The sequence below is a fragment of the Ammospiza nelsoni genome, chromosome 6, assembly GCF_027579445.1.
Source record: "Ammospiza nelsoni isolate bAmmNel1 chromosome 6, bAmmNel1.pri, whole genome shotgun sequence".
Classification (NCBI taxonomy): Eukaryota; Metazoa; Chordata; class Aves; order Passeriformes; family Passerellidae; genus Ammospiza; species Ammospiza nelsoni.
The window spans coordinates 40310206-40324731 of NC_080638.1; the positions used below are offsets into that span (position 1 = coordinate 40310206).

Consider the following 14526-nt stretch of genomic DNA (forward strand, 5'->3'; position numbering starts at 1 on the left):
AAGCCACAGATTATCATTTGTGTGGAATCTTTTCAGCTTTTAACTTTTTAATGTCTTTTGTTGTGAAAAACCACAACATTAACCTCTCAACAAAAATTAATTTGCAACTAATAAGGGCATCTGTGACAACTTCCTCTTCCAATATCATAATGAAACTTCTTTGTATGTCCCTACTTTCTCATTTCAAACCATCCGGCTCTATATGGATGTGCTTAGGTAGTTTAGCTTAGCTAAATCTCACTGCAAGAAACAAAACTGGTCTAGTTATTAATTTTCACTGCTCATCTCACCTCTGTTTTTCCAGTGCAGCTTGGGGATGCAAGAAGTCAATGTCTCACTGCACCTATGCTGCCTCCATACCCAGCATCTGCACCACTACATACAGGAGCTGTTCCATTTTGATGAATATTTAGGTTGGACTCATGATCCAGAGGTCTTTTCCAACCAAATTGTTGCTGTAATATACTGATAAAAAAAAAAAAAATTGGGTTGCTATGGTATTAAAAAAGTCTATGGAAAGCCTGCCAGCTACTCAAAGCTGGGTTTTACTAATTAGAGTTACCTTGATTAAAGGCTAGCTTCCAAAGAGCTCCTGTGGATAACAGGCTTAACTTTAAGCATATGATTGATCCCATTACATTCACTGGCTTTAACTGGACTGCTCATAAAATTAAGCCTATATTTAAATGCCTTTCTGGATCAGAACCCAAGTCCCTTAGAAGAGCTCAGGCTTAGAGCAGCTGTACCTTATGACGCCTGTATGATTCAAGTAACTGATGAACACACCTGCTTTTGCCATATTCTGTCAAAATGAAAAGCTGTGGAATTTTGCTTACACAGGTCCTGCAAACATTGTGTCCCACAGGTAACTGGGAATGCCATTTCATCAGAGCTTGTAAACAAGTGATATGCTCAGCCCGAGCTGCTTACTAAACCAGGACGAGACACGTGAGGGAAGATACAGGAATACACTGATGCAGCCATCCTGCTCCAGTGCTGAAGCAGGGTTTGCACCAGCGTCTCGCTGCAGCTGTGCATTCTTTGACATATTATAATAACCAAAAATGGCATTGTGAGTCTAATTTAGACTAATCAAGTCTTTTCAAGTTGTGCTCGTTATGTAAGACTACGTTTGCCAAATTCTTGCAATTGCAAAAAGAAGAGTGGAATATAAAGAGGATCTAATGTCTGGAAAATGGGTGATTAAGAAAGGTTGCATAAAATTGACAATTTAAAAAACATATACTCTTACCCTTCTCGTTGGAAAATAGTCCTAAAACAGTCCCCCAGGCTCTTGTAACTGGTTGGATCAGTTTTCCCTCTTTGAATTTGGAACCTAAAAAAAATACAATTTACATCACAGCATGAGAAGTCAGGGATTTTAAGTCACTTTTAACTTTCCAATTATTATATAAAAGGAGTTTTAAAAGGTTTTTTTATGTCACTGATTCATTATTATATACTGTTCCTGATATACTTATTAACACTGTTTTCATAGAAGCTGTTAAACCAAGGAAAAGTAGAGCTTTAGTAGTAACTTTTTTTGTAGTTTATGGAACTCACAGTATAGCTATCACCTTTGACATTTACACCTCTTTCTAGTTGTTTGAAAAATAAGCTGTTAACCCTGTGTCTGATCCAAAGCCCACTGAAACTAATGTGAGTGTTTGAGTCAAACCCTGCTTTTGAAAATCTGGAATGTAATACTATCGTGTGTTGCTCATTTTTATATCTGACACAATTACAATAAAAATCAAACAGAGACATGAGCAGATATTAGAGAACCATTCATTTTTCATAACTCAATAACAAGATGAACAATAAAAGCAAGCAATGAATTATTCTAATTGAAACCTTATTTTCTCTATTCAAATTTTGACAACAATAAAAATTTCAACATGAAGCTTGTGGCCTTGAAAGGAAACTCAAGATTATGATTTAAGATTGTAAATTTCTTATTGTTATGATTTATGGATAGCAACAGTGATTTAACAAACTATATTATTTTACTAAGTATCTCAGATAGAGGATCCTATTTCTTTCAGTTAAAAAACTGCAGCTGGCACATTCAAGTAAATAGAATGGAGATAATTAGATTAATTTTTAGCAACGTAACTTCTTTTTAAACTGCTGATTACCAAATAGCACTAAAAAATAAAAAGAATATTGCTGTTGGCAATTCCAGTCTAGAATAGCCTTACATCAGGCAATCACTATACTGGTTTTTATTCCTGGCTTCAAGGAATAATTCATATTACAGTCAAGTACACCACTTGCCACAGGTACACTGCTGTTCTGAGAAACATCAATTGTTACTCATTCTGATCACGATACTGGATCTCATTTAAATGAGATAACGAATCAAGGCATTTTTAACTCAAGGTTAAGCAGCAATTTCCCCCTCTCTCACAAAATTCACCAAGGTCAAGTCAACATTTGCATTGTGGCAAAAGGCATTCATTGTTTTGAACATCAGTATTTCTGTGCTAACACAGCTAAAATTTTCTTCAATTTGAGGAAAAAAATTAGAGTGATGCAATTCTTTGGGCAATTATGAAGGCAAGCCCACACCTTTTTTAAAACAGTCAGAAGGAAACACTGAGTCCCTCCATAGTCCTAATAAAAGTAGTTCAGGCACATCTGGGATCTCTATCTGGGGTAACCTCTTTTATTAGCACAAGAACTTGCTGCCAAGTTGGCAGAAAGAAGAATGCTATTCAATAGGCTTACACTCAAATAGAGCTGGTGCATAACATTTTGTCTGAAAAGATCCCTTGGGAAGGCTAATAGTTGAAAAAAAAGCCTCAATGCCATCAGCATAGTCCAACAGCAATACCAGCTACAGAAGCTTTTACATTGTGGCAATCAAGCAATCCAAATTATAACAGAATCTAGTTTCTATGCACATTTTAATACATTTAAGACTTGATTGTTCATGCACCTCAACTCAAAATTAAAAATGTCTTTCTTTTTCTTAAAGGAAACTTGCAAAAACACACCTCATACTTTCTCAAAGTATTTAAAAACAACATTTTCTTAACCCAAACTCTTTTCCTCAAGTTTCAAGATTTGGCATCCTTGTAAATTCAAAAAAGTATCACTGTTTCTAAAGCACCCTTTGAATAATGCACTTTGGTCTCTTTCACTCTGCAAATGCTCAGCAATGTCCTACTTGCATGTGTGTAAGGTTCCCCACTAAATCATGCATGCAAAACTGTTTGTTGAGCTGGGGCTTTAATTCCAGAGTCACAGTGGATCTCAACAACATAGTGAACATATTTATATAATTCTGTTTAACAGCTTACACATTGGCAACTTCTCAACTAAATTTAAATGATTCAATAAAATTACGTCTTTTATAGCAATAATGTAAGCAATGGCAAAAGAAATGCAATAATCCTGTAGGTAATTTATGTTTTATCAGATGAAGGATAAATTCTTGCTAAAGAAGTTAAGTCAAAGAAGCTTTACATTTATTTCACATATTTGCTTTAATATAGATAAGACTTTAGAGTTAAATGAGTCCATTTGTTACACTGAGTCACACAAATAACGTATTCCTTCCTGTAGGGTTTTTGGATCCATTCCTTCCCTAGTAAATCTATTTTACAGCTTTAACAGCAATTCTAAAATACATGCCAATTATGTGCTTCAACCTAGATCTGCGAATTGGGTTCTTTGATTCGGAATTGCTTGCCTCAATAAAATCATGTGTAACTTTTTAATGAACTAACTAATTGATGACCAGCACTTGTTATAAGAAGCTCAGGGAAGAGCTGAAAAAAAATGTTTGTTTGTTTTCCTGGAGACAACAGTGGCAGCCTCTATTAGTAGTCTTATTAACAGAGAAGAGCTAAAGCATTCCCTTAAAGAAAACCCAAACCTGGCCTGTTTTTAATGATTGTTTAGAGGAATGAACACAACTGTGGGATATGTAATGGCTTTCTCTGCTTCAAATCCGTTCCTTTCTAAAAGCACTATAAAACCACTAAATTTCATGCATTTTTGAAAGTTGGATGGCTGCCTTGTATCCTTTCAGCTTTTGCTAGACCAAAAAAGATAAATTCCCCTCTAAATACCATTGGAGCACTAACTTCTGATCTAATAATTTTGAAGTGTGATGGCAGGCAGCCCTCAGTGACATGCTGAACAGCCATATGTGCAGGAATGCTTTCCCAGGGCTGGGATGGACGACCTCCTACTCACTACCAGCATCCAAGAAGTGTCAGAAGTCACTGGACACTGTAACACAAGCTTTATCACTTTCAAAATGAGCATCAGGCTAACTTTACTCCCCAGTCATTTTCCTGCTTCTTGGCTTTCTGGGCAGAATGCTGTGGCGCTGAGCACTCCCAACGCTCACTGAGGCACTTTGCATCCCATGTTGCCTCTGCCTACCTGGGACCAGCCAAGGCATTTACTGCCTGCCCCCTTGACCCCTTGCAGTTCCCACATCCATCTCCCATGCCATGAGGGACATCACATTTTCTTTTTCTGGCTTGCAGCAGCAGTCCAAAGGGCTTGGTCTTCCATGTACCCTTCGAAGGAACAGTACCTCTGCAGTAGCTATACTAGATACCAAAGTGCCCTGATAATGTTTAAGAAGAGAACATTGGTGTCCTTCCCTGTTCACTGCAGAAGACACATGTTTAAAGTGGGAACCACGTAAAACTATTTGAGGTTTTGGGGTCTGTTCAAAAGGCATTGAAAACTGATGATCTAAAACCATGAAAATATTTTAACTTACCCACACTAATCAGCGCTAAAAATTCTGCTTGTGAAAAGAATAAGCGCAAATTATTGTTATTTTACTAGCATGAGAGAGAACATTTTTTTCATGGTTATATCAGACCTTGATCAATAAGTCTCAATGGGCTCTGCCTGAAATTCCATAATGTAGAAGATGCTTGAGTTCTTTCAGCAGTTCTCTGAACCACTTATCATTTAACAAGTGATCCATCATGCTGTGTAGCCAGGACTCTACACAAACACATGCATCTGTTTCCAATGCCTAACTCACAGTCCTTGTTGGTTTTTTAATACCCAGCATTTAATTCTGAGTTCAATAAACTCCTCAGTCAAGATCATGCTTTTCTGATCCTATTCCTATTGCAAAAGCCCTCTAGGTAATCTTTTCTAATAGAATCAATATCTATAGAAGAACAAATAGATGCATGTTCTTTATAGAAAAAGATTCTCTCACATCCCTCTATAATTTGCTAAATTTTTTGTTCATGTTTGCTAAATATCTCATCAAAGTTTTCTTGTGCACGTCTGCTACTACATTATCCAGATATTTAGTGCTTAAAGTCTGTTTACCACAACATTATCTAAAAATCCTCCCTGTTTTATTTACTGATCTGAGCTGGAGAAAGATTTCTAATTCATATTGATATTGTTTTAGCCATCTTAATATCTAAAAGGAAGAGATCACTATTTTCATATCTAGATTGAAGCACATAGTGAGATTTAAGACCCAGTTATGTAGGACAACCACAGTGTGATATGGAGCAGTCCAGACTTGTCAGATTTTTGCCACTGGGTTTGCAAAGACCCTTGTGCATAAATTCCAGAATTTCTTGCTGTTTTCATGCAGCACTGCTGACTGGTTTCTCAGCCACAGAGTTCAGAGGGAAAGAAAAACACTGACTCATAGAACCAAGCTTTATACCAGGCTGCAGTGCTTGCCAAGGACTGGCAGCCTGAGCTGTATTTTCCTTCTCTGCACATCTCAGTAGGATTTTATCATACGTTCTACTTGGTTTTGAATACAGCTCCTAACATTTCCATTCATGGCTGGGGTTTGTGCAGTACCAGAGCAAATAAACTTGGGCACTGACGTATATGGATGCTATAAAGAAGAAAATTACGTGGCATAACAACAAAAGAAATTAAAATATCTGCGCAACTTTAATTTTAAAACAACTTTGAATAAATGTATGATCTTTGGAAAATTGAAAACGTGTATAGCTTTTTTGCACTTTCAGTAATTCACATGATTCCAGACACTCCTAGCTGTATTTACCACACCCTTATATGTTGATAAAAGAATGTATAGTCTGAAGTTTTATATAAATATACATTATTTAACAGTTAACATACTTATAATAAAATAAAATAACTGCATTATATTTTTAAAATATTTTGATTTGTTAAGTTAAACATTTATTCAGGTGTTACTATGAGTGGTATCTACTGATGCTTAAATTTCATGCAAAACTTTAGACTGGAAAACGGACCTCAATAATATAATTTATTTCACTTTTTGGCTCAAGTTCTTGGAGTGGCTTATGTTATTCACAGGATAATAACTAAGTTGAGAGTATAATTCTGCCACTTATTTTAATAGTAAATCATAGGAGCTGTTAAAGAGCTGAATATTACTTTTCAAACAAAAAAAGCCCAATTATTTTAGGCAAAAGATAGAAGTTTTGCTACTTCAGAGGTTCATATTTTGAGTGTTCTAGTATTGCTATGATGATTATTTAACTGTAAAAAGCATTTAAGAATATAATAAAGTAGTAACATAAAGAACAGGTAAAGAAGAGAACTTATTCCAGTTATTCTCCATACTAGCCATAGATTTGTCTCAAATCTATGGTAGTTAGATTTTGTAGCTGAATTTTCTTACAGTTCATATTTACCTTACAGAAATAAACCAAAATCATAGAAAGTGAAGCAATACTAAAAATTATTTTAAAATTAATCACAATTAATTTCATTTTGTTGGAATTAAGTATTTCCCCTAAATGAAGCACATCATTAAATACAAAAACTGTGAAGTCTTAAACCTGACAAAACAGCTTCTCTCAGCCAGTTCTCTGAATGTGACTCTTACTCTTAGACCAGAGAAAGGTACACTAACCAGAAGAACAACTTAATCTTTCCTGTACTTCCCATTTCTTTTATAGATGACTTTCCCTCCTGTCTTGCTTTTATATTCAGGCTAAGCAGCACATCATTCCATCAAAAATATCAGTGGGGAAAAGAACACAGTACAGTAAATTTATTTTTATTTATTTAATTTTTTAGACAATAAAGTTGTATTTTTTTAATATACTAATGAAGAACTCTTCTGATTTTTTTTCTCTTGTATTGATTCTTCCATTGTATGCATGGGACAAACATGCAGTAGCTATAACGTCAGAAGGAAATTTTTCTTTACATGTAGTTTTAAAAAATATTAATGAAAAAAATAACTTGACCAGAAGCAGATCACATTAATCCATTTAACTGTTTCATGCAGATCTACTCTGCTAATATTGCAGAAGAATAACAAAAAAAATTCAGTCATAGCACTTATATATGAATAATTTCATGTTTTCCCAAGGAAGAAATTCAGCAGAAACTAAGTTAAAACAATAAATATTTTAATAATCTAATTCCATTAATGACTGTGCGTGTGGAGAGGGAGTTTTAAACAACAAAAACAAAAGTAGTGAAAACCAAAACTTTTTCATTCCACACTAAAAACCATTCCGGGAAACCTCATGAATGTGCGAGTTCCATTTTATTCCACGGATGAAAATACTGCGAATATTTGAATTACTCCTTTACAACAAAGTGGACATATGGATTGAGGCTCTAGGCTGGAGCCCTCCCCACCTATTGCACACGCACAGCAAGAGCTGCCTGTCCTCACCCCAGCCTCCAGGGCCTGCGATGCTCTCGCGTTTCCAGGTCCCAGATACCACTGGCAGCTGTGGGGTTCTATGAGCTCCTCAAAAGTAGCAGCCTTTCCTCATGGCTAAGGACTTGCAAATAATACATATTGTTATTATCCTCTAGAAGTGTCTCCAGTGTTCTTCTGTGTGAAAAGCCCATCCACATGTCCTGCCAGAGCAGGAACAGCTCCGCAGGCCGCCCTGCCAGTGCTGTGGCTGTGTACAAGGCACAGTTCTGTCACTGAAGCTTTGCTTTGGCTGCCTAGATACAAGTTCTGAGCATTAGATGACAGCAATGATCATAAAAGTGACAGCTATTTGAAAGATCACGCAGTATTTTGTGTGAAGGATTGTGCAATACACCTGATCTTAACACAACAAGATCAGCCAGGATGTGCTGACTGTAAAAGCAATAGGCAAATTTAGGCACTACTTGTGTTTTCTGCCTACATCTTCCTGTGTGTAAGGCACTTAGTTACACTGGTGAAAGAATGTGCAGAAATCAGGAATGGTAAAAAGAGCATTTGGTTTTTTACAGTGATGGTTTATTTCTGAAACCTTTGTAATCTCTATTTCCTAAGTGAAAGTAACCCCCCCAAATCTGTGGACTTTTTTGAGCCTTATCTAAGCTGGACAAATCATTCAAAATGGCACCACAAGGAATAATTTTGTATTGCCAGAGATGATGGAGCTATTTGTATGATTTTAAGTATGAACAGTCACTCATAGCCTAAGACATCGACAGAAGAAATCTGGTTTTCATTAGTTTTGAATAAAGTCTTATATGTTTTCCTTCAAAACAGCTTATAGAGAAACAAGGGACAAACTGATGAGGAATATAAACTAATGACTAGAAGACATTTCACAACAACTCATATTTTATATGATAATTATATTAGGACATGCAGTCTCATGTATATATGCAGTCCCAGTTCAGGGAAAAATGAGAATGTGGTTTGGCTGATTTCAGTGTGAAACGTGCCTACTTAAAAAGTGTTCAAATTTTTTATCTCAGTTTAACTTCTATTACAAAAATGTATATGTATGTCCTCTCTTGACCTCTTGTTGGAAAGCAATTCTTGTGTCCTGTGACACTACTGTGATCTATGACCCTTTACTGAGCTTCTGCAAATTAGCATTGTTAAAGAATTGAAATGTAGTTATCAATATTTCACCTATCAATTAAGTAATACCAGGTTAGAAGAGTAATTTTGCTGCCTTTAAATGGTAAGGATATTCTCCATTACTCCAAGGAGATGCAAAGGCAAACCTCAATGCAGCTTTGTAAACTCCAACACGTGTCGGATTAGCCATAGAAAGGCTTCAAATGATCCCTTACTGGTCACTACTGGACAATACCTGAAATACAAACAGCAAGCCCTGCTCTAAAACCATTCCAATTTCAGAAAATGTAGTAAAGATCTACATGCTACTGGAAAAAGTAATATTCTTCCTCTACAATTTTTGTAGAAAGGGCCAAGCACTTCTACACAGTTTTCTCAACAAAGCTTTGATCTCAGTGTCTGTTGTGGAAATCTCACAGCACCTCTCCAGAGAAGGCAGAAGAATTTTTGCGGCTTTCTGGCATGAAGATGGAGGGGGAGGATTTTTAGGTGGGTTGTTCAACACTTTTCAGTATTCATTAACATTTTAAGTCCTTTGATGAGATCAATCCCCGCACAGCTGAATGTATTCTTAATTTTTTCTTTTTTTTGGTATTAAAATGATTTAGCACCAAAAATTTTCAAACCACAACAAAACCTACATTACATTTACTCCCTATGGTCAAAGTAAGAAAGATAACAAAAAATATCTTTTCTCCCAAAGGAAAGAAATGGCCAAACATAGAAATCCAAATTCATTTTTAGAGGAAAATAGCCAAAATAAAATTGTGAGTTGCTGAAAGAAGTGTTAGTTTTGTGCTGGAAAATATTTGAAAGGGAAACAATTTCATTAATTTATTGTGGCTAAGATTTTTTAAATACTGGAAAGCATGCAACTAGACTAAAACTGCTGAAAAATGGAGCTAAATATCCTGCACTTGAAAGCATTAACACACATGCCCTTTCTCATTAACAGACAAACCACTTTAAATAACTAATAGCCAATTCACATAATAAGGACATTACCTACTATGCATGTACTGCTTCCACAAACAGATTATTTTTTTCCTAATAAATTGTATGGCTAAGTGACAGAAAACATACAGACTTAAATGAGCAAAATAAGGAAATTCTGAGGTAAAGACTGAAACTCAGCTCTTACCCACCCAACTGTGCCCCAGTATTACAGCTTATGTGGAATTCATTATCGACCAGTGCTGAGTGATCTCAGCAATTCTTAACATATAGTAGGACAAGGAAAGTTAAGGATGAAATTTCCTCTGAAGCACTATGACTTTCACTGCCATGGTGACTTATAGTAAAACTAGTGAAATATTGGAGCATGTGCATTCTGAAATTCAATTAATCAGAAATAGCGCACTTCTGTAAAAATCAAAACAAAAATGTATTCACTTAACACTAAGGAAAGTTTTCTGTGTGTTCAAATTGTAGCTTGCCAGTTCTTTTGGAGTCCACAGATACATAAAGACACATTCAAGAAATTTTGGTGTAACACTAAAATTTATCCTAGTAAGCAAGAAGAAACCTTTGACACCTATGACTATACCCAATTGATCCACTGTATGAAGATAAGAAAAAAATAAAGGAAATGAGTTTTCATATATTCAATGCAGTGGAAAAACAGCAGTTATTTTCAGACTTCAGTAGTTTAATTTTTATTTTTCTAACTCATACTATTAACAGTTAGCAACAAAAACTTATGCTAAACAAGACTCAGGAGAATCTGGAATGCAGGTTGCACACCAAGGTCAGAAGAATAAGTTTGATTATTCAAAGCTGTTTTTGAATCACAGTTGTTGCTACAAAACTGTCAGGATACTTTTTTTTTTTGCAGAACCAAATAGCCCCACACATTGAGATTATTTTTCTTATTTTTAAATACACTTTTGAAACTACCAAAGTTCAGCTTTGAGTACTTGACATCTCAGTTTTATACAATAGAAAATAATGCTGTAATGGAAATACTAGCAGGGTCTTGACAACAGCCGTGTAAGGCTGCACCTTTATATCACAACAAACTCTTCCAGCTGAAAAAACTCACTTATTACCCAGGATGGAGTGGAAAAAAGATCGTTTTTGCTTCAGGAAAGACAGTTGCTTGAAAATTGGCATAAAGTGGTGAAAATTATAAAGGAGCATTACTTTTTTTCCCCTGAACTCAACCTAACTACTCCAGAAAGCAATGCACAAATCATTCATTATAATGAGTCATAACAATGATTTGTGATCTTCCAAGTTTTCATTTTACGCCCCTCTGTTTTTCCTTAAAGACAGGAGGATAGACAAAGACTGGAAACTTTGGGTCATATGGATCACGGCACCACTGCTATGTCTGGAATTTTCTTATAAATATCCTATTGCTCTGAGGTTCATAGGCCTGACTGAAACAGCAGGGACGATCTCATTTGTACTTTTATAGTTGTAGAGGGATTTGCAAGAGTTAACACAATTTTCCATAATATTTCTTACCGACTTCAGGAGTAAAGGGAGAGTTCCCCTTTTAATCAGTATCTGAAACATTGTTAAGTCTAAAGGGAAACAGGAATTCTTTCAGATTTAACAAGGCTTTTCCAAGTGCTGATAATTTTAAAGGTACAAAACAAGGCAACTTTTGAAAAAGAGAGGATTTCAGTGAAGCGTCTGTGGGCAGCAATCAGTGCAGCAATCAGTCTGGAGGGTACACTTTTCAGCAGATTTTACTGCTTTCTTGCAGCCTTGTGCCTTTTAAAGATTAAAAGATTATTTTTTAAAAAAGAAATGGTATACTATTCCTTTAGAGTTCATGAAAACATTAAAATTAAGAAAGTATTGTCAGGTTCTGTTACAGTGAGGTCTATCTCAGAAAACACACTGTTTCACTAACCACCAGTGGGAAGCTAGAACAGCGCCTTCATTTTGTATAGTCACAGAAGTCTTTAAAGGCTTTTTTCTCACATCCTTCTCCAGGCAGACAGGCAGGCAGGCAAACTATGCTAACATGGCTGATCTGACTCAGATATTGAGCTTGAGGACTGAAAAACAGAAATAAGAAAAGGCAGTTCTGATGTTGCCCACACAGTATTTCTCAGGGACTACTGTTCTGTTTCCTTACCACATTCAGTAACTCTTCCATGTACACATTTAGTCAAGTCTCCATAATGCTACATGGATTCAGAGATAGAACTAACAGAATTATTGAATTGTTGAATGCTCACTGATAAATAAAATAGGATTGTTGAAAACTGACTGCTGGAAAAAAGTGGGTCTTCATGCTTGTACAGAATTAATAGGTAATTGCTTGATATATATTTTTATATATAAAATGAATAGGATGATGATCTTGCTGGCAAATTTCTCTGTCTTGTCTAATGTCAAACTAAGAGTGCAATAAGTAAAAGCGTAAGTGTTCAACATGTAGCCATGCCCTCTCCTATCCTCTTTTTCTTAGCCCATATGCTAATGGGAAGGCAACTCTGTGAAAGAACAGCATAATTTATCCTTTTCCTAAGTTATGCTATGATGCTTTCAAAGAACCAGCTGTATAGAGGTTTGCTATGTGATACTAGCAATAGCTGTAGCTGCTTCATTTTGAGTATAATCTTTGTGCAATATATGTGTCTGTGCACATAAATAGGGACCCAAGTATTTGTAAGAATCAACCTTCCCTGCTATGGAGTCTGAAAGGTGCCCAGACTGAAGCATGAGAAGGGCCTACTGTACCTAAATTTTGCAGAGTACATTGGAATTATCCTTGTTAAAAATCTAAAGTTTGATCCACTTGTGGCTTGAACCCCTTCCAAGAATAAAGCTGACCTTAAAGGTCTGCAGAAAGGTATCTCCAGTTTTATTACGTGCAGGGGACAGATTTTAGCCTTCTTTTTCAAGACTCTCTTGAAAATGCAGACAGCCATCCTGCCTAACAGCTAAGAGATGTATCACCCGCCAATTTATTAGAGGTCATTTATTAGAGGTCACAAGATGCCAGCTTGTCATTGGAACTGGGAGCAGAAACCACAGCCTCAGAATCGACAAACACTGCTGCTTTTGTTGCAGGTTTTCCCCTATGAGCCTGTGGTCTGGGAAAAGGGCAAATAGTGAAAGTCAAACACAGGGGAATGAGTGATGGATATATAGGGAGTGAGCAAAATTATCAAAATAGGCAAGATAGAAAAGAGTGTGGTGCTGAAGAAACATGATATATTGAGCAGATGGAAATCCTTGAGGCAGATACTGGTCAAAACATGAACAATGTATCACTGCATCTGTTCCTTCCATCTCTAAAACACATCAAGAAGCACTGTAATTCTGCAAATTTCCCTTCTCTCTCTACTACTGCATTCAATGGATAGTATTAATGTGACATAAATAATATCTGAATTAATATATGGTATTCATTTACTGTACCATACTGTATCAAATTATAATTCTCAAATTCATCAGCTCCCATTGACAATAAAAGCCACTTAAAAATATATAAGAGAAAGATATTTTAACTTTACATGAGGTACTTCTGTAGGACTTTCTACCAAAAGGATATATAGTTTTCAGAGGTTTCCTAGAACTTACACATAATATCAAGTGGCATCTCTAACATGTCTAAAGTAATTTTTTGGCTCAATGATATCCCTCTGCTCACTGTTCTGTTTACTTTCTGTTTATACTCCAGTAATTGCTGTTTTCCTTCTCACCACTAGAGTATATGTGTGCACAAAAATAGCTTTTCTAAAATACACAGAGAAAATACAGTGTGACTTAAGGAACTAATTTTCTTTTAAGGAATATGTGCAGAGAGAATGGTTCCATGTCTACACCACTGCTACAACTTATGTCAGAAGAATAATGTATTTCCAGATCTGTGTACTATGAAACACTTGATTTGTTTAATTTTTTGTCTCTTGGTTTCTGTCCAAAGGGCTATGATTGTGTGAAGTTTCAATTAATATATGGAAGACGCTCTTTAACATAGATGATATGGCCAATTGCAAACATTTATTAAATATGAATTCCTGCTATCAGAAGTGGAAGAATTCTCAAAGTGAGCACCAAACCTCAGCCTTCAGGAGTAAAGAGCAGCAACGAGTAGCTCAGGAGTAGATGAATAGCTTTGAGTAGCCATAGGAGTAGATCAGTGCTATGAGTGAGGAATGATATTCTTGCAATGCTGAAGAGAGTCTGAATCAACCAGTATTAAAATGCTTTCAACTCTTCTCTCCTCAGAAAGAGCTTAGCATACAATGAAACAGAAATCTCTTTTTGAAAAAACCCAGCTGATTTACATGGCATTTACACAGTTGATTCAAGAAGTACTTTCTACAATGAGTAAAAATTAATTTCTTTAGCCAAAACAAGCCCTCATTAGATTTCTAATAAGCTTTACGACAGAAGTCAGGGTAAGAAAACCTCCACCACGTTATTTCATATATAAAACTGGAAACTCTAGGAAATGCAGATATGATAATTTGAATGGTTTTATCCATGTATGCATACATATACCCTTGTCTTCCCTGTAATTGCAAGGAATAGAATTTTCTGTATTATGAAAAAAAGTTTTCAGGAAGAAAAAAATAGACATCTCGCTAATCCTTCAAATTTCTTATTATGCTTGATACACGCTTTCATCTTAGTTAACTAAACGTAAATCAATAGATTGACATGTGCCACAGAGCTTAGATACTAATTTAACACCTCTGCATAAAGTTAGAGAGGAGATATATAAAATCACTTTGAATTTATTATTTCTAGAAAGAGTAGAAAAAAGT

The 14526-nt window shown here is 35.7% G+C and overlaps 1 protein-coding gene across 2 annotated transcripts in view; it reads right to left on the minus strand.

Annotated features, from left to right (window-relative positions):
- The window catches only part of SLC25A21 (solute carrier family 25 member 21), a 231744-nt gene that overhangs the window by 55549 nt on the left and 161669 nt on the right, over nucleotides 1–14526 (minus strand). For both annotated transcript variants that reach the window (XM_059474476.1, XM_059474477.1), the window contains exon 3: nucleotides 1253–1336. In XM_059474476.1, the coding sequence (XP_059330459.1) occupies nucleotides 1253–1336 (84 nt within the window). The remainder of the gene's footprint in view (nucleotides 1–1252; nucleotides 1337–14526) is intronic.